Here is a 22057-nt window from a genome sequence, read left to right on the forward strand (position 1 = left end):
CAATCCCATTTGTTTATTTTTGGTTTTGTTTCCCTTGCTGAGGATACAGGTATGAAAAATATTGCTAAGACTGATGTGAAAGAACTTACTGCCTATGTTTTCTTCTAGGAGTTTTATAGTTTTGGGTCTTGCATTTAAGTCTTTAAACGATTTTGATTTTGATTTTTGGTATATGGTGTTATAAAGTAGTCCAGTTTGATTCTTTTGCATGTAGCTGTTTTCCCAACATTTATTGAAGAAGCTGTCTTTTCCCCCATTGTATATTCTTGCCTCCTTTGTCCTAGGTTAATTAATCATGTAAGGGTGAGTTTATTTCTACCTCTCTATTCTGCTCCATTGATCTAACTGTCTGTTTTTGTGCCAGTACAATATTGTTTTGATTACCATAGCTTTGTAGTACATTTTGAATTCAGAGAGCATGACACCTCCAACTTTGTTCTTTCTCAAGATCGTTTAGGTTACTTGGGGTCTTTTGTGTTTAAATACAAATTTTAGAATTACTTATTCTAGCTCTGAGAAAAATACCATTTTTATTTTGATAGAGATTGCACTGAGTTTTTATATTTCCTTGGGTAGTATGATCATTGTAACAATATTAATTCTTCCAATCATTGAGCACAGTATGTCTTTTCATTTGTGTTATCTTCAGTTCATCAATATCTTACAGTTTTCTGACTGTAGTACTTTTACCTCTTTGGTTAGATTTATTCCTAGAAATTTTAATCTTTTTGATACAATTGTAATAAATGGGCTTGTTTTCTAAATTTCACTTTCTGATAGCTTGTTGTTAGTATATAGAAACATTATTAGTGTATAGATTTCTATATATTATTTTTTATCCTGCAAATTTACTAAGTTCATTTATTAGTTCTAGTAGGTTTTCTGGTGGCATCTTTAGGATTTTCTATATATAGTGTCATGTCATCTGCAGTGAAAGTTTTCCTTTTTCCTTTACAATTTGGATTCCCTTTCTTTCTTTCTTTCTTTCTTTCTTTCTTTTTTTTTTTTTTTTTTTTTTTGTCTGATTGCTTTGGCTAGGTTTTCCAATACTATATTGAATAGAAGTCGTGAGAGTGGGCATCCTTGTCTTGATCTTAGAGGAAATACTCTCAGCTTCTCACCATTAAGTATGATGTTAACTGTGGGTTGTCATATATGGCCTTACTTTGTTGAGGAATATTCTCTTTATATCAACTTTCTGGAGAGTTTTTATCATAAATGGATGTTGAATTTTGTTAAAAGACTTTTCTGCATCAATGAGATGATTATATGAATTTTATTCTTCAATTTCTTAATGTAGTGTATCACATAGATTGCTTTGATATTGAATTATCCTTGCATACCTGGGATAAATACCACTTGATCATGGTGTATAAGTCTTTTGTTGAATTTAGTTTGCTAATACATTTTGAAGGATTTTTGCATCTATGTTCATCAGTGATATTAGCCTGTAATTTTCTTATTTCAAGGTGTCTTTGGCTGGTTTTGGTATCATGGTGATGCTGGCTTCATAGAATGAGTTCAGAAACTTAACTTCCTCTGCAAATCTTTAGAATAGTTTGAGAAGGATTGGTGTTGGTTCTTCTTTAAGTGTTTGCTAGAATTCACCTGTGAAGCCATGTGGTCCTAGACTTTTGTTATTTGGGAGGGTTTTTTTTTTTTTTTTTTTTGCGATACGCGGGCTTCTCACTGTTGTGGCCTCTCCCGTTGTGGAGCACAGGTTCCGGATGCGCAGGCTCAGCGGCCATGGCTCACGGGCCCAGCCGCTCCACGGCATGTGGGATCTTCCCGGACCGGGGCATGAACCCGTGTTCCCTGCATCGGCAGGTGGACTCTCAACCACTGCACCACGAGGGAAGCCCAGGGTTTTTTTTTTTGATTGCTGATTTAACTTTATTACTGGTAATTGGTCTGTTTATATTTTCTATTTTTTCCTTGGGAGATTGTATGTTTCTAGGAATTTGTCCATTTCTTTTAGGTTTCCCAATTTGTTGGCAAGTATTTGTTCTAGTAATCTCTTAATGGTCCTTTGTATTTCAGATGTCAGTTGTAGCTTCCCCCCTTTTTTTTTCTTCTGATTTTATTGGTTTTATTGATTTGGGCCTTCCCTTTTTTTCTTGATGAGTCTGAATTAAGGTTTATCAATTTTGTTTATCTTTTCAAAGAACCAGCTCTTACAAGTTCCCTAGTATTATTGTATTACTGTCAATTTCTCCCTTTATGTTTGTTAATATTTGCTGTATGTATTTAATTGCTCCTATGTTGGGTGTATATACATTTACATTTGCTATATCTTTTTATTTAATTGATTCTTTTATCCTTATGTAATGTCCTTCTTTGTCTCTTTTTTACAATTTTTTTAAAGTCTATTTTGTCTGATGTAAGTACTGCTAACCCAACTATCTTTTCATTTCCATTTGCATGGAATACTTTTGCCATCCCTTCACTTTCAGCATCTGTATCTTTAGATATGAAGTGAGTCTCTTGTAGACTCATATACAGGTCTTGTTTTTGTTTTAATCCATTAAGCTACTCTCTGTGTTTTCATTAGGGGATTTAGTTCATTTACATTTAAAGTAATTATTGATAGATATGTATTTATTGCCATTTTGTCAATTGTTTGGGGGTTTTGTACAGTTTTTTTTAGTAACTTAGCTCTTTCGCTATTTTCCCTTTTGATTTGATGACTATTTTAATGTTATGTTTGGATTCCTTTCTTTTTGTGTGTGTATCTCTACTATAGATTTTTGGTTTGTAGTTCCCATGGCATTTATATATAACAACCTATATATATCCATGATTATTTAAATGTGCTGATCTCTTAAGTTGAACACATTCTAACAACAATGCAGTTTTACTCCCCCTGACACATTTAATGTTTTTGACTTCATATTTTATATCCTTTTCTTTTGTAAATCTCTTAACTACTTATTGTGGTTATAAATGATTTTACTACTTTTGTCTTTTAACCTTCTTACTAGCTTTATAAGTGGTTGATCTACCACCTTTACTGCATATTTTCCTTTACCAATGAGATTTTCTTTTCATAATTTTCATATTTCTAGTTGTGGTCTTTTCTTTTTCCCTTAGAAAAATCCCTTTAACATTTATTGTAAAGCTAGATTAGTGATGCTGAACTCTTAGGTTTTGTTTGTCTGTAAAACTCTTTATCTCTCCTTCAAATATGACTAATAGCATTGCCGGATAGAGACTTCTTGATTGTAAGTTTTTTCTTTCATCACTTTAAATGTATCTTACCACTTGCTTGTGGCCTGAAAATTTTCTGCTGAAAAGTCAGCTGATAGTCTTATGGGAGTTCCCTTGTGCATAACTAGTTGCTTTTCTCTGGCTGCTTTTAAAATTCTCTTTTTATCTATAACCTTTTGCCATTTAAATTACAGTTTGTCTTGGTGTGGATCTCTTTGAGCTCATTTTGTTTGGGATCCTCTATTCTTACTAGACCTGGATGTCTGTTGTTTTTCACAGATTATGGAAGTTTTTAGCCTTTATTTATTCAAGTAAGTTTTCTTCCTCTGTTTCTCTTTTCCTTCTGGGCCCTCTGTAATGGTAATGTTAGTCAGCTTGATGTTGTCCCAGAAGTCTCTTATTTTCATTTTCTAAAATTATTTTTCCTTTTTTCTGTTCAGTCTGGGTGATTTCCACTACTCTGTCTTCCAGGCACTGATCCATTCCTCCTGTATCATCCACTCTACTCTTGATTCCTTCTGTGTATTTCTATTTCAGTTATTGTATTCTTCAGCTGTGTTTAGTTTTTTTATCTAACTGAAATTTCTCACCATGTTCATCCATTCTTCTCCTGAGTTTCTTGAGCCTCTTTATGATTATTAGCTTGAACTCTTTATTGGGTAGTTTGCTTATCTCCACTTTGCTTAGTTCTTCTTCTGGGGTCTTATCTTGTTCTTTCATTTGGAATATATTCCTCTGTCACCTCATTTTGCCAAATTCTTTGTTTTATTTCTATGTATTAGGTAGGTCAGTTATGTTTCCTGATCTTGAGGAAGTGGACTTCTATAGGAGACATCATATTGGGCCTGGCAAAACACTTCCCTCTGTTCACCAGAGATATATACTCTAGGTATACCCACTATGTGGGCTGCATGAGCCCTTCTGTTATGGTGGGACCAATTACTATGGGTGTACTGGCAGGTGGGGCTTTTCTCTGTCCCAGTTGGCTACTAGGTCCAGCTTCGTAGTAGCTGATGGGTAGTCCCAGTGTGGCTAGCTGCATGGTCTGGGGAGTCCCAGGGCTGGTGCCAGTCCACTGTGGGGCAGCATTGTATTTCAGGACAGATAGCTGTGGGGTCCAAGGTACCTGGGACTGGGACAGGCCAGGTCCTGGGGCAGATGGTGGGCAGAGATGGGTCTCTGGTGGCTGGCTGCTAGGTTTGTGGCTCCCAAGATGGATGCCAATTTGCTAAAGTACAGGTAAACCCCCAGCTAATATGAGAGAGGGAGGACTCCAAAATAGTGCTTGCCATCACCAGTGTCCTTGTGGTAGAGCAAGTTCTTATAAAAGGTTGCTACCACTCTCTGTGCTCTCAGGGAGAGTTGCAGTTACCTCCTGCCTCTCTGGGAAGCTCTCCAAGATCAGCTGGAGAGCTTGGGTCTGACCCAGGATTCTTTTAAATTACTCTTTCACTGTGGATCTCAGATTGTGTGAGATTTTGTTTGTGCCCTTTAAGACTGGAGTCTCTGTTGTCTACAGCCCTCCAGCTCTCCTGTATGCAAGCCCCACTGGTCTTCAAAGCCAGATGTTCTGGGGGCTCATCTTTCCAGTAAAGAACTCCAGGCTTGGGAGCTCAATGTGGTAGTTGGACCCCTCGTTTCTTGAGAAGAACCTCTGCAATTGTGGTTTTCTTTCTCTTTGTGGGTTGCCTACCCAGGGGTGTGGATCTTGACTATACTGCATCTCCATTTGTCCTACCCATCTCATTGTGGTTCCTTTAGTGGTGGAAAATCTTTTCTTGTAGTCTTCAGATTGTTGCTGTCAATAGTGGTTCTGTAAATTGTTGTAAGTTTGTTGTGCCCATGGGAGGAGGGGAGCTCAATATCTCCCTATTTTATCATCTTGGTCACACCTCCCCAAGAGACAGTATTGTTATATATAGATAAACGCAAATAAACACTTGTTGAAAAGTGTTGTCTTTGTGTAAGGAGAATGAGGGCACAATATGGTGAAGGGGAGAACCTGTTTGTAGAAATAAGTTTATAGAATTATTTGACTTTTTAACTATATGGATATTTAGCTTTGATTTAAACAGGTAAGTTAAAAACTGAATAAAAGGGGAAAAAAAACCTCCATAGGTGTTCTCAACCTAAACAAAATACCATGGAAGCATACAAATAAACATTCGTTCCATTGATAATTTAGGCAATAAAGGAAAGTAGTTTTTCTTAAATTACAAATCAAGGTATGTGTTTTTTTACTCAAACTTTTAAATTACAAGAATTAAAAAAGCCCAATGTCTTTTCTTTTTTTTCTGCTTAATAACGTTAAAAATAATTTATTGAAGTATAGTTGATTTACAATGTTGTGTTGGTTTCAGGTGTACAGCAAAGTGATTCGGTTTTATATATATATATATATATATATATATATATATATATATATATATATATATATATATTTCTTTCTTTCTTTCTCAGATTCTTTTCCTTTATAGGTTATTACAAAAGATTGAGTTTAGTGAGAGGAGGTGAGCTCAAGGTCCTTCTACTCTGCCATGTTCCCCTCTCTTTTCCTTAATTTCACTTATAATGCCACATTACCAGGTATCTCTAGATGATGTCGCCAAGCCAGTTCTCATAAATTTTCATTTCACTATGCTAGAAAATCTTTGTGACGGATCTTTGAAGATCTGTTCCTTGAGGTAAAAGACTGAAGCCCTGACACTGAGGTTAAATATCGTCTTTGTTGTTCAAGACAAGGGCCAATCAAACCAGAAGTCCTGTCGATTCAATGGCCTGGAAAACGATCAAGCCGTCGAGTCCAGAGACACAACAGCTTCTCCCCCAACAGCCCTCAGTTTAATGTCTATGGCACAGGTAATGAAGCTTTGTCATTTTTCTTGAAGTTGAATCAATTGTATCTTCATATTGACTTATTTAAAAAGCACAAAAAGGCAGCTAAAATAATAATAATGGAATGTTTTTCTTACACCAAACAAGTGTGTCTGAAACCAAAGTGGTAAAGAGTCTAAGATACTAAGAACTAAGGTGGTGATCCTAATCATCAGTTCTATCGGAATCTTAGCAGTTGTGCTTCGGCAGTACACAGAGACATGTTGGGTAGGGAAGAAAGTGACTCAATTACCTAATATGTGAAGGACTTAAGACCTATAGAAATCATCATCATCTCCAAGCAAAGGAGGTGCCCTTTAGTCTGCACCCTAATCCCAGATCCCCAAGCCTGGTTAAACATACTCTAAATTCATTTTAGGAAAAGGTTATTGTTTCCTTTCATAACAGGACTAAAGTTATAGCGGCTTTTGAAGTGCATAATGTAGTATATGATTTATGAGACTGTGACCTGAATAATATTCATTAGGTCATCATATTTTAACTATGTAATTTATATTAATTACTTTAAAATCAGTTTGAAATATGAAAACTTATGTTGTTAAGTAGAGTAATTTTATAAAGTATGAATATATATGCATATGTATGTATATATGTATCTGTATGTACCTGCACATATCACTTGAACATGTCATTTTAACATAAATGAATATGTAAATATCTACCATTTCAGAAAATCAATGTATATATATAACCTGTATTTACACAGATTGTACTTGAAAGATTTCAAAGTGCTTTCTTGAACACTGTCTTATTTTATCCTAACACCTTATAAGATAGATGTTAGTATCTCCATCTCCCCAGAAAGTAAAGCTATTTGTCTAGGGGTAATAGATTATTAGTCATTTTTTTTACAGTGAAACAACCTCAAAATCTCAATGATTACAACTGGAAATATTTGGTTCTTTTCTCTCATGGGTCTATGCTTGACTGTGATTTGAGTGATCTCAGCTAGATGTGGCTCCAGCCTGTAGGTTGGATTCAGCTCTACTCCTCGTGTAGCTTCTTAGGATCAGGGACTACTTGGGGGCAATATCTTCTCCTGGTCAGTATCAAAAGTACAGGAAAAATCATGAAGCTCATTTAGAACCACTGTAGGAGTGGTCACGATGGTGGAATAGGAAGACCCTGAGCTCACCTTCTCCCATGGTCACATCAGAATTACAATTATTTACAGAGCAACTATTGATGAGAAACACAAGAAGACTAGCAGAAAAGATATTCTGCAACTAGATACATTGAAAAGGAATCACAACAAGATGGGTAGGAGGGGCAGAGAAGTGGTATGGTCAAGATCCATATACCTAAGAGGGTGACCCACAAATGAAAGGATAATTACAATCACAGAGCTCACTCTCCACAAGTGAGCAAGGGGTTCAAGCCCCACATCAGGGTCTACAGCTTGGGGTTCTGCACCAGGAAATCAAACCCCCAGATATTTGACTTTGAAGGCCAGGAGGATTCACCTTGGGGAGAGCCAGAAGGCTGTGGGATATAAAGACTCCACTCTTAAAATGTGCGCAAGAATTCTCACATGCTCTGGGATACAAGTAAGAAGTAGTGACTTGAAAAGAGAATGGGTCAGACCTACTTGCTGATCTTGGAGAGCTTCCTGGAGAGGCAGGAAGCAACTGTAACTCATCCTGGGGACATAAACACTGGTGGCAGCTATTTTGGGGAGCTCATTCTACCACAAGGACACTGATGCTGGAAGGCATCATTTTGGAATCCTTCTAGCTAATTAGTGCTGAGACCTGTCCTTGCCCACCAGCTTATGAGCACTAGTACTAAGATGCTTCAAGACAAGCAGCTAGTCAGGTGGGGACACAGGCTCACCCACCAGCAAGCTGGCTGACTTAAGAATCCCTGAGTCCACAGTAACTCCAGGACACAACCCTACCCACCAGAGGGCTCAGGACCTGGCCACACCCACCAAAGCACTGGCACTAGCCCCAAGAAACCACAGGGCCCCACAGTCTGCCATCAGGACCCAACCTCATCCACAGTGGGTTGACACCAAATCTGGGAACCACCCCCCACCAGGGGTCTGCAGCCAGAGACCCTGAGACACAGTTCTACTGACCAATGGGCTGGCACTAGCCTTAGGACTAGCCTCACCCACCATTGAGCAGGCACCAGTCCCAGGATCCCCTGGGACTTAGACCCACCCACCAACAGGCCTACACATCAACAGGCCTAGTACCCTCAGGACCCAGCATTCAGAGACCCTGGAACCCGAGTCTACCCACCAGTGAGTAGGCATTAGGATTGGTATGCTCAAGGCCTCAGTGCAGCCCACTAGTAAGCTGACTCCAACCCTTTAGGCCTCAGCTCTGAGACCAGCTTGAACCCCTCAGCCAGCTGCCCTGAGATCCAACCTCACTCACGAGCAGGCTGACACCAGCTTTGGGACATCCTGGACCTTGCAGCAAGCCATGTCTGGAACTTGCCTCATACACGAGTAAGGCAAGACTAGATCTGGCACCTGTGGCCCTACAGCCACCCAACCCAGCACCAAGATCCACCTGCCACTCGTCCAGCACTAGCCTCAAGAATCCCAGGACACTGCGGTCAGCCATGTCATGACCAGCCCTCGCCCACAAGTAGTTGGCATCCTCTGCCCAAGGCAAGACCTGGCAATCAACCATACAGGGGCTAGCCACACCTACCAGACCAGCCACAGTAGTCAGTCAGCCAAAATGGAAGGACCCGTACAACATAAATAGGGGGCACCCCTAAAGCATGTAGCTCTGGTGACCATAGAGGAGTTCACCACAGGTACACATAGGACATATCTTACAAAAGGACACCTATCCAAAGTCAGGAAATATAACAAACCTACCAAATACTTAGAAATAAAAAGAGCAAATTGGGCAAAATGAGGTGATAGAGGAATTAGTCCCAAATGAAGGAACAAGATAAAACTCCAGAAGAAGAACTAAGTGAAGTGGAGGTTAGTGATGTATCTGATAAAGAGTTCAAGTTAATTATCATAAAGATGTTCAAAGAACCTGAGAGAAGAGTTTAGATAAACAGAGGGAAATGTCAGAAGTTTTTAACAAAGAGATAGAAAATATAAAGAACCAAACAGAGATGAAGTATACAAAACTGAAATAAAAAATGCACTAGAAGGAATCAACAATAAATTGGATACTACAGAAGAACAAATCAGCAAGCTGGAAGACAGAGTAGTGAAATCACTCAAGCTGAATGGAAGAAAGGGAAAAAAAGAAATAAAACTCTTTATGAGACCACTGGGACTACATCAAGTGTACTAACATTTGCATTATAGGGGTCCCAGAAGAGAATAGAGAGAGAGAATGAGGCAGAGAACATAATTGAAGACAGTAGTGAAGCCTTCCCTAATTTGGGAAAGGAAACAGTAATTCAGGTCCAGGAATGACAGAAAGTTCCAAACAGGTTCAATCCAAAGTGACACACTGAGAAGCATTATTATAAAATGGCAAAAATTAAAGATGAACAGACAATATTAAAAGCAGCAAGGGAAAAGCAACAAATTACATAAAAGGAAACTCCCATAGGCTATCAGCTTACTTATCAGCAGAAACTCTGCAGGCCAGGAAGAGTGGCATGATATATTTAAAGTGATGAAAGGGGAAAACCTGTAAACAAGAATACTCTATACAGCAAAGCTTTCATTCAGATTTGAAGAAGAGATAAAAAGTTTTACAGACAAGAAAAAGCTAAAAGACAGCATCATCACCAAGCCAGCTTCACAAGAAATGTTAAAGGGAATTTTCTAAGCAGAAAAGAAAAAGCCACAACTAGAAATATGAAAATTATGAAAGGAAAAATCTCAGTAGTAAAGGGAAATATATAGTAAGATAATAAATCAACCACATATAAAGCTAGTAGGAAGGTTAATGGATAAAAGTAGTAAAATCATCTATATCCACAATAGTTAGGGGATATAAAAAACAAAAATGTGAAATATGATGTCAAAAACATTAAATGCAAGTGTGGGAGTAAAAATGCAGAGTTGTTAAAATGGGTTTGAACTTAAAAGATTAACAACTTTTAATAGTCGTGGATATATTATATATATCCATGACTATTTAAAGTCACCGATATGTATATATCAATATACCAGTGTATATATACATATATATATATATATACATATATATATATGTATATATATAAAACTCATGGTAACCACAAACCAAAAATCTATAATAGATGCACACACAAAAAAAGAGAAAGGAATACAACCATAACATTAAAGATCAAATCACAAGGGAAGTAATCAAATCATAAGGGAAGGGAGCAAAATAAAAAAGAAGTAAGGAAAAAAAAAGAACTTTAAAAATCCCAAAACAATTGACAAAATGGCAATAAGTACACACCGATTGATAATCTCTTTAAATATCAATAACTAAGTGCTCCAGTCAAAAGACATAGAATGGCTTCTTGGAAACCAAAACAAGATCCATATGTATGCTGACTATAAGAGACTCACTTCAGATCTAAAGACACAGACAGACTGAAAATGAGGGGATGGAAAAAAGATATTCGATGCAAAAGAAAATGCAAAAAACCTAGGGTAGCAATACTTATATTAGACAAAGTATGCTTCAAAACAAGACTGTAAAAAGAGAAAAAGGACATTACATAATGATCAAGGGATCAATCCCAGAAGAAGATATAACAAAAGTAAATATATATAAACCCAATGGAGGACACCTAAATATGTAAAGCAAATACTAACAGACATAAAGGGTGAAATTTATGATAACACAATAATACTAGGGGATGATTTAAACACCCTATTTACATCAATGGACAGATTATCCAAACAGAAAATCAATAAGGAAACACTGACCTTAAACAACACCTTAGACAAGACAGATTTAACAGATGTATATATGGGACATTCCACCCAAAAGCAGCAGATTACATTCTTTTCAAGGGCACATGGAACATTCTCCAGGATACATCACATGTTACGCCACAACATAAGTCTCAGTAAATTTAGGAAGACTGAAATAATATTAAGCAACTTTTCAAACACAATGTTATGAGACTAGAAATCAAGAAAAAAAAGTGCAAATAAACACAAACACATGGAGGCTAAAGAATATGCCTATAAAAAACCAATGGGTTGCTGGAAAAATCAAAGAAGAAATCAAAAAATAAATGGAGACAAATTAAAATGGAAACACAATGATCAAAAATCTATGGGATGCAGCAGCAGCAGTTCTAAGAGGAAGTTTATAGCAATACAAGCTTACCAGAGGGAACAAGAAAAATCTCACATAAATAACCTTACCTTACACCTAAAGGAACTAGGAAAGGAAGAAAAGACAAAACCTGAATTTAGTAGAAGGAAAGAAATCATAAAGATCAGAGAGGAAATAAACAAAACTGAGACTTAAAAACAGTAAAAAAAAAAAATGAAAGCAAGAGCTGGTTCTTTGAAAAGATAAACAAAATTGATAAACCTTTAGCCAGACTCATCAAGGAAAAAAGAGAGGGCCCAAATCATTCAAATCAGAAATAAAGCAGAAGTTATAACCAACACCAGAGAAATACAAAGGATCATAAGAGGTTACCATGAACAGTTATATGTCAATAAAATGGATGATGTAGAAGAAATGAACATATTCAGAAGAAACAGAAAATATGAACAGACCAAATACCAGTAATGAAATTGAGACAGTAATAAAACAACCCCAAACAAACAAAAGTCCAGGACCAGTTATCCTCACAGATGAATTCTACCACATATTTAGAAAAGTTACTACCTATCCTTCTCAAGATATTCCAAAAAATTGCAGAGGAAAGGACACTTCCAAATTCATTCTATGAGGCCAGCATCACCCTGATACCAAAATCTGAAAAGATATCACACACAAAAAGAAAATTTCAGGCCAATATGAATATAAATGTAAAAATCCTCAATAAAATGTTAGCAAACAAATTGAGCAATACATGAAAGGAATCACGAGCCATGATCAGGTAATATTTACCCCAGAGATGCAAGGATTCTTCAATATCTGCAAAACAATCTATGTCATACATTATATTAAGAAACTGAAGAGTAAAATTCATATAATCATCTCAATAACTGCAGAAAATTTTTTGACAAAATTCAAGATCCATTTATGATAAAAACTCTCCAGAAAGTGTGTATAGAAGGAACATTTATCAACCAAACAAAGGCCATATATGACAACCCACATCATACTCAAAACAAAAGCCATATATGACAACCCACATCATACTCAATGGGGAGAAGCTGAAAGCATTTCTTCTAATATCAGGAACAAGACAAGGATGTCCACTCTCACGACTTCTATTTAACATAGTATTGGAAGTCCTAGTCATAGAAATCAAACGAAAAAAAGAAATAAAAGGAATGCATATTGAATAGGAAGAAGTACAACTGTCAATATTTGAAGATGATATGACACTATACATAGGAAATCATAAAGACACCACCAAAAACCTACCGGAACTCAACAATGAATTTGGTAAGATTTCAGGTTACAAAACCAATATACAGAAATCTGTTGCATTTCTATACACTAAAAACATAGTATCAGAATAGAAATTATGAAAACAATTCCCTTTATGGTTCCATCAAAAAGTGTAAAATACCTAGGAATAAATCTAACTAAGGAGGTACAAGACCTGTACTTTGAAAACTGATGAAAATAATTGAAGATGAGACAAACAGATGGATAGACATTTTTCCAAAAGAGATATACAGATTGCCAACAAACACATGATAGGATGCTCAACATCACTAATCATTGGATAAATGCAACTCAAAACCACAGTGAGGTATCACCTCACACCAGTCAGAATGTCCATCATCAAAAATCTACAAACAATCAATGCTGGAGAGGGTGTGGAGAAGAGGGAACCCTCTTGCACTGTTGGTGGGAATGTAAATTGATAAAGTCACTATGGAGAACCGTATGGAGGTTCCTTAACAAACTAAAAATAGAACTACCATACGACCCTGCAATCCCACTACTGTGTATATACCCTGAGAAAACCATAATTCAAAAAGAGTCATGTATCACAATGTTCACTGCAGGACTCTTTACAATAACCAGGACATGGAAGCAACCTAAGTGTCCACTGACAGATGAATGGATAAAGAAGATGTGGCACATATATACAATGGAATATTACTCAGCCATAAAAAGAAGCGAAATTGAGTGATTTGTAGTGAGGTGGATGGACCTAAAGTCTGTCATACAGAGTGAAGTATGTCAGAAAGAGAAAAAAAAACATATGATAACACATATATATGGAATCTAAAGAAAAAATTGGTTCTGAAGAACCTAAGTGCAGGACAGGAATAAAGACACAGACATAGAGAATGGACTTGAGGACACGGGGAGGGGGAAGTATAAGCTGGGATGAAGTGAGAGAGTGGCATGAACATACATACACTACCAAATGTAAAATAGATAGCTAGTGGGAAGTAGCCACATAGCACAGGGAGATCAGCTCGGTGCTTTGTGACCACCTAGAGGGGTGGGATAGGGAGGGTGGGAGGGAGACACAAGAGGGAGGAGAAGGAGGAGATATGGGGATATAGAATATGTATAGCTGATTCACTTTGTTATAAAGCAGAAACTAACACATCATTGTAAAGAAATTATACTCCTATAAAGAAGTTAAAAAATGAAAGATATAGAATGTTTGTGGATTAGAAGAATTAATATTGTTAAGATGACCATATTACCCAAGGTAATCTACAGACTCAGTGAAACCCCTATCAAAATATCAGTGACATTTTTCACAGAGCTAGAGCAAATAATTCTAAAAGGGCAAGGAAACACAAAAGACCCCAAATAGCCAAACCATCTTGAGAAAGAAGAACAAAGCCAGAGGTATCACACTCCCTGATTTCAAAGTATGCTACAAATCTACAGTAATCAAAACAATATGGTACTGGCACAAACCCACACACATAGATTAATGGAACAGAATAGAGAGCCCAGAAATGAACCCACACTTTTATGGGCAAATAATATTGCCTACGACAAAATATGCAAGAGTATACAATGGGGAAAATACAGCTTCTTCAATAAATGGTGCTGGGAAAACTGAACAGTTACATGCAAAAGTATTAAACTGGACTATTCTCTCACACCGTGCACAAAAATAAATTTAAAGTGGATTAAAAACTTAAATGGAAGACCTGAAACCATGAGACTTCTGGAGGAAAACACCGGCTGTGTACTCTTTGACATTAGTCTTAATAATTATCTCTCCTCAGGTAAGGGAAACAAAAGCAAATATAAACAAATGGGACTACATCAAACTAAAAATCTTTTGCACTGTGATGAAAGTTATCAACAAAATCAAAAGTCCATCTACTGACTGGGAGAAAATATTTGCAAATGATGTATCTGATAACAGGTTAAGTGTGCAAAATATACAAAGAACTCATAAAACTCAACATCAAAAAAACCACAAAAAAAACAAAACAAAACAAAGAAAAAAACCAAATAACCAGATTGAAAAATAGGCAAAAGCCCTGAATAGACATTTTTCCAAAGACGGCATACATGTAAAAAGATGTTAAACATCACTAATCATCAGGGAAATGTAAATCAAAACTGTAATGAGATATCACCTCACACATTTCAGAATGGCTATTGTCAAAAAAAACTACAAATAACAAATGTTGGCAAGGATGTGGAGAAGAGGGAACTCTAGTGCACCGTTAGTGGAAATGTAAATTGGTGCAGCCACTAGGGAAAACAGTATGGAGTTTCTTCAAAAAACTAAAAATAAAACTACCAAATGATCCAACAATTTCACTTCTGGGATTATGTCTGAAGAAAATGAAAACACTACTTCAAAAAGGTACATTCAATATTCATAGAAGCATTATTTACAATAGCCAAGATATGGAAGCAAACTAAGTGTCCATCAACAGATGAATGGATAAAGAAAATGTGATACATATATATATATATATATATATATCCATACACACGCACATATGTATGTATACAATGGAATATGACTCAACCATAAAAAAGAATGAAATATTGCCATTTGCAACAACATGGATGGACCTGGAGTGAAATAAGTCAGAAAGAGAAAGACAGATACTGAATATTATCATTTGTATGTGGAATATAAAAAATTAAACAAGAGATATATGTTTATGTATAGCTGATTCACTCTGTTATACAGCAGAGACTAACACACCATTTAAAAGCAATTATAATCCAATAAAGATAATGTAAAAAATTAAACCATAGATTGTTCTTTCCATTTTAGTCATTTAGAAAACAGTATTAAGCCCAAAATATCCTTCTATGGGACTTTGTTGTGATAGCTGCCTTAAATTATTTTAGGAGCAACCTAGAATGGAAAGATGTTAACTACTTTGCAAATTAAAATATAAACATAAACTTTGTTTACCTATTTATAATATTTTATTTTAAAAGCACTCATTTTTAGCAGCCACTTCTTTGTGGCAATGCTACTGTTTCTTTTTGCATCATAATTTATTTGGTGGGGTTTGAGAGGAGCTTCACTGAAGACGGCAGGTGGAGAAGTGAATTCTAATGTAAAGTACTACCCCCTTAAAATTTAGATCTTATCTTCCTAATATCCAAAGCTAAAACAAGGCTTTATAGTCTTAAATTCAATCACATTCTCCTATCAGGAAATATTAAAAAGTATTACTTCAGCAAATGTCTGTGAAAATATTTTGAGCAAGCTGCCATAAGGATACACAAGGATCCCAGGATGTTTGTGCAGGGGCTCACACCACAACTTACTCCTTCTTGCCTTTGCATAATAACATATATAACAGCAACAATAATAGCAGCAGAACTTACATAATGTTTAACCTGCTGTTAGATAGAGATGTGTATGTATACATACACATATTAAAAATACTACATACATATGTATGTATGCATATGTGTATATATACACAGTCCTCACAGTGAAGCTTGTGATATTATTATGCCCATTTAAAAATAAGAAAAGTGAGGGCTTCCCTGGTGGCGCAGTGGTTGAGAGTCCGCCTGCCGATGCAGGGGACATGGGTTCGTGCCCCGGTCCGGGAAGATCCCACATGCCGCGGAGCGGCTGGGCCCGTGAGCCATGGCCGCTGAGCCTGCGCGTCCGGAGCCTGTGCTCCGCAACGGGGAGAGGCCACAGCAGTGAGAGGCCCGCGTACCGCAAAAAAAAAAAAAAAAAAAAAAAAATAAGAAAAGTGAGACCAGAGATGTTAAGTAATTTGACCAAAATCAGCAGTCTCCAGAGTTTGTACTCTTAACTGCTATGCCATGACCATAGTGTCCACTCAGGTTAGTTCCTAAGGAAGGAGATACCAGCTACCTTGCTCTTATACTTCTTTTTGATTAATAATTTATCCCTTGCTGTGTTCATGGCTATGATTTCCCTGGCTCCTGCCACTGCCCCAGAAGTAAGTTTAGAATTGTTTCTTGGTGCTTTCCTTTTTCTAAAAGAAAAATCAGCTACATTATGTGGTGGTAAAAATGGCTCAGCAGGACCTGTTCATTTGAATATCAAAGGCCAGTATAGGCAACAACAATAAAAAAATAGATGTAAAAATGAACCCACTGGGATACATGGATCTATGGAAATCAATAACTTAGAAAGAACTCATGTGAATATATATATATATATATATATATATATATATATATATATATATATATATATATATATATATATTTGTTTAAATGTGGTGATTAGCCAGTGACATTGTATTCTTCCTTCAGCGTAAAAGAAAAGCTCTGAGACACCAAAGCATTCCTTCTCTGTCTAGAGTTTAATATATTGCCCTCATGGTTTTCCCCTCAAGGCTTATTAGAAGAAGATAACCAGTGGATGACCCAGATAAACAGACTCCAGAAATTAATTGATAGACTGGAAAAGAAGGTGAGTGCTTCCTTTTCTTTCTTCTCCCTCTTAGTTTTCAGTAGATTATGACTCATTATTCCTTATTGTCCCAATATTCATGTCTGCCTGGATACAATAGCAACCAGGATCTCCATTATACTGCTTGATAGTTATTCGGGATTTTTGTTAAAGCAAATATAATGTTAATTCTCATTCCCCCCATGCCAAACCCTAATTATAGTTAAAATAGTATATAGGGTTTAAAGTTAAATAAATCTACTGCATTGTCTGACTTTTAGGTTATCAATCATGTAAGGTAGCAGTGTGCTTGAATGATGCAAATGGCAGCTCTTGGGAATGACCTGGTTGATGTCTTGGGAATGTTTCAAAGTGATTCAGGGAAATGGCTGTGTGGTACACTAAAAGATGATATTGTAAACTCAACTTCTAGAAATTAGCATCTTAACTGATGATTTTTAGCATGAAAACTACCAAGTTAGCAAGCAAGTTAAGATATGATGAAGAGTTCTTCAGAACTATATTTTATGTTTCCAGTTATTGTATTTGTATTGACTAATTCAATTAGTACCGAGTAGTCCTGATATTATAGTTATATTCCTCTTAAGCAGCTTTAATGGAAGAGACTGCTTTTGTTACTGAGTAAGAATATGTGTTTTCTGTGCATGCCAAGCACGAAGGAAGGAATCTTTATGCTTGAGAGAGAGTTTCTGACTTTGAAGAAACCAGAGTCTACCTGTAAAAATATTCTATCTTCAAAAAATGAGTTAACAGATTTTTAAAAGTATGCAGTTGCACAAAACCAAGCTCGTTGTTAATGCTCAGTAAATACTTAGTGACTGACTGAGACATGCCAAAGGAATAGAGCATATACTAAAATCTACAGTTGCTAACCTGAAGGAATGATCACTGCAAGCTGGGAAGGACCTCTTGTGTCAGGAAGGGCTTAAGGGGCCTTTAAAAATGATGACAATTAGGAATTTTGAGTGCAAGTAACAGAAATTACCTCTTTAATAAAAAAGAAATCTCTAGAAGGAAATGGGATTGTTCACAGAATCAACAGACAGTCTAGAGATCCAGACTTAGGAAGTCAGTAGACAAGATAAGTCTAGAGATGAAGGTAAGCAAGAAATACTCACCAGTCTCTCAGGTTGTCTCCACTAGAATAAATGAGTTTCAACAATTTCCAGTCTATGGACATTCTGCTCAAGATTCCACTTTTCAGGAGGGAGAGTCTGGTTTGTCTTGTTATGGTTGCATGCTGGTCTCTTAGATAAGGAAGAAGAGAAAACCTTGGTTAACAGTCAAGTATTAAAATGAGATGAGATCATTCACTGAAGGAAATTGTATTGTCATTAAAATCAGAAAAACATGTTAGTCAGCTAACAAACTAATAAGTATTTGCTATGGGAAAATAAATTTTTAGTAAACAAAGAGCAGTTGGAGAGGACATTCAGGTAAGGTGATGGCATGAGCAAAGGTTAAGTAGACCAACCTGGTTAGAGTCTTCCATTTAGGGACATAGTGACAAATAAGATTATATGAAAGGATGGGGCTGAATTATGGATGGCCTTAAATAACAGACTAAGGAATTTGGACTTGATCTTGGAGACAACAGGGGGCATTTATTATTTTCAACAGATAAGTAACATAATAAAAAAGATCCTTTAGATAGAAAATTGGACAACAAGAATATGAAATGGATTCAAACAAGAAGATTCAAAGTCAGAGCCACCAAAGCCAGCTATAACAGTGACCTTAAAGTGCAGGCTGTATACCTGAGCCCACTGGGATCAAGTATAGTAAAAGATGGGCCTGGACTAAGTGACTAAAAAGAAAATGGTAGATTTGAAAGACTTGAGGTGAAATTAACAGGACCGTTGAATGGGTATGATGGGTAAAAGACAGGGTCATTTCAAATAGGAGTCTGAGGATTTGAGCCCAAGTGTCTGAGACAATTATACCACTAACAGACAAGGGAGAGACAGTGAGAGATAATTGGTGAGGTGAGGAGGTGAACTGGTTTATTAAATTTCAAGCTATAATAGGACATCTAAGTAGAAATACCCAGTTAGATTAGTATTTAAGAAGCCAGGACAACAGAGTGAGATCTTGAGAGTCATCTCCCAGAGGTGAAACCTCAAGTCCTAAGGATGGGTAAGGTCTCTGAAAAGGAGATTCTGTACAAAGAAGAACCATGTCTAGAGGAAACAACTTTGGAGAGGTCCAGTCCCTCTGCCACCACATCAATTTTCACTAAATTTAAATTGACCACTTATGGGGACAAATAACATAAACTAAGAGTTTGATGCAAGTCAACTTTCCTCCTTTCTAATTTCATTAATTGATGTGTGAATTGAGATTAAAATGCTTGATAATAAAAATAGTGGCCATACAAATTAGTTTTCCAATGGTGGAAGTCTTGGAAATTCAGGACCCTATTTAAAAACCAAAACTTGTTCAAACATAAGGATTCAGTTGTTAAATAAGTTTGGATTCATTTAAAGAATACAAATACCTCTTTTTAAAATGGTTTGGAAGTCCTTGGCAAAGCTGTCTTTCTTCTGGTGTCATAAATGTATGTCATTCTTTTTAAATGGGTAGCTCAAACTCAGGTCATGGCTTTTTGTCCAACTTAAAATCAAAGTATTGTCATGTCTCCTTCTTTCCTAGACTTTTTTCTCCCTTAATTCCTATGAAAGCGTTTCATTTTGAGAACAGTGGCTGAGAGGTTTGCTGAAAGTACAATGTGATGGTCTTCAACATGGGGCTCCAGCTGTGTGGGGCTCAGCACGATCTGTCTTAATGAAAGGAGAAGCAGTGCAAGTTGAGTTTTTTTCTACAACTTGTTCTGTACTGTGCTGAATTAGATTTTTAGAGGAAAAACTATCCAATTGCCAAACAGAAGCTAAGTGCATATTATATTTTACTGATGGCTGGCTTGTCTCCTCAGTTGTTAGCACTAGGTTTGATCTCCACATTAAAAGGGAATGTACTTACAGTGGAAGCTATACTGTCTTTTCTCACCACTACGTATCTATGATAAATCTTTCCTGCACTGTAAACCAAGCCCAATACCATTTATGTGGGGAAAATTAACCTTCGAAATTTCTACAAGTTTCTTCAGACATTCCTTTTTTCCACTTCAGCCTCTCTGAGTATTTATGGGATATATTGAGATTATATCTCATGTTTTGCTTGAACTCTGCAGAAACCAGTGTTCAATGCTTAAACAAAACAACAACAGTTCCTTTAATATTCATGAAGTCTTAAGTATACCATCAGATCACAGGATATCCATATTTAAAAGGATATAATTAAGGATGTCACACTCATACAACTTGTTTTAAGTTTTTTGCCTTAGATTAAAGAAAGTAGAACTGAAAAGTGTGCCTGATTTGTTATTAGGGAAACAGCAAAGAGATCACTATTGTTAGAGTTTCTATATGCAGAGTACTTTTAAAGATTCAATTCACATCTATATGCGTTACATACGTTTGTCTTCACAGAAGAGCTAGGATTTAAATGGGCATTCATTCAGCCACTTGTTTATTCAACTAACATTTATTGAATACCCACTTTATGCAAGGTATTATTCTGACAGTGAGAATATAGCAGTGATAAAAACAGGTAAGGTCCCTGGTCTCTGGAGAGACAGACAAACCCCAAGTAAACAAATTCATGAAATGAAGTAATTTCAGATAGTGTAAGGTACTGTGAAGAAAATGTAGGACAATGTGATGAAGATGGAGGGTTGGATACTTAAAGTGAGTAATCTGAGAAGGTCACTTTAAGGATGTGATATTTGAGTTGAAGTTAGAAAAATAAGAAAGAGCCAACTAGAGGATAACCTAGGGATAGAGAATTTAAGGCAGTGGAAATAGTAAACGTGAATTTCAGAGAAGTTAAATAACTTGCATAAAGTCCACCCACAAGAGAACAGCATAGCTAGAGCTATGTAGCTCTGTTATTAACAAGCTTATACTATTTCAGGCAGTCTGGATTTCTATAACTTTCTATTTATTTCTTATCTATTTGAAGGAATTATTTTGCATAATCCTCACTTGTTTTCCAGTTTTGAGAAATAATTGACATACATCACTATTTAAGTTTAAAGCATACAGCATGGTGGCTTTATTTACATATAAGGTGAAATAATTACCACAATACGTTTGTTAACATCCATCTTCTCATACAGATACAATAAAAAGGAAAGGACGAAAAAAACAAGGGAAAAATGTTTATCTTCTTAAGATTTACTCTCTTAACTTTCCTACATGCCATATAGCAGTGTTAACTATAGTCATCAAGTTGTAACATTACATCATTAATACTTATTTATCTTATAACTGGAAGAAGTTTGTACCTTTTGACCATCTTCATCCTATTCCCCTCCTCCCACTCTCTACCTCTGGTAACCAAAAATCTGATCTCTTTTTCTATGAGTTTGGCATTTTTGTTTTTATTTTTTTAGATTCCACATATAAATTAAATCATACAGTACAGTATTTGTCTTTCTCTGTCTTATTTCTCTTAGCATAATATCTTCAAGGCTCATCCTTGTGGTCACATATGGTAGGATTTCCTTGTTTTTTTGTGGCTGAATAATTTTCCATTATATATGTATATATATATCACAAGTTCTTTATCCATTCACCCATCGATGGACACTTAGGTTGTTTCCATGTCTTGGCCTCTATAAATAATGCTGGTATGAACATAGGGGTGCAGATATTTTTTCAATGTAGTGTTTTCATTACCTTTGAATATACTTCCAGAAATGGAATTGCTAGATCATATGGTAGTTCAGTATTTAATTTTTTGAGGAACCTGAGAAATCCATACTGTTTTCTATAGTGGATACACCAATTTACAATCTACCAACAATGCACAAGCATTCCCTTTTTCCACATTCTTGCCATCATGTTATCTCTTGTCTTTTTTATGATGGTCATTCTAATAGACATGAGTGATATCTCAGTGTGGTTTTAATTTGCTTTCCTTAATGAGTAGTGATGTTGATCATCTTTTCATGTAAATGTTGACCTTTCATATATCTTCT

The 22057-nt window shown here is 36.2% G+C and overlaps 1 protein-coding gene across 1 annotated transcript in view; it reads left to right on the forward strand.

Moving 5' to 3' along the window:
- NECAB1 (N-terminal EF-hand calcium binding protein 1) overlaps positions 1 to 22057 on the forward strand; it is a 232355-nt gene that overhangs the window by 162482 nt on the left and 47816 nt on the right. The window contains exons 7-8 of the mRNA XM_060116144.1: positions 5945 to 6066; positions 16940 to 17016. Coding sequence (XP_059972127.1) covers positions 5945 to 6066; positions 16940 to 17016 — 199 coding nt within the window. The remainder of the gene's footprint in view (positions 1 to 5944; positions 6067 to 16939; positions 17017 to 22057) is intronic.

Source organism: Mesoplodon densirostris, chromosome 13 (assembly GCF_025265405.1).
Source record: "Mesoplodon densirostris isolate mMesDen1 chromosome 13, mMesDen1 primary haplotype, whole genome shotgun sequence".
Taxonomy (NCBI): domain Eukaryota; kingdom Metazoa; phylum Chordata; class Mammalia; order Artiodactyla; family Ziphiidae; genus Mesoplodon; species Mesoplodon densirostris.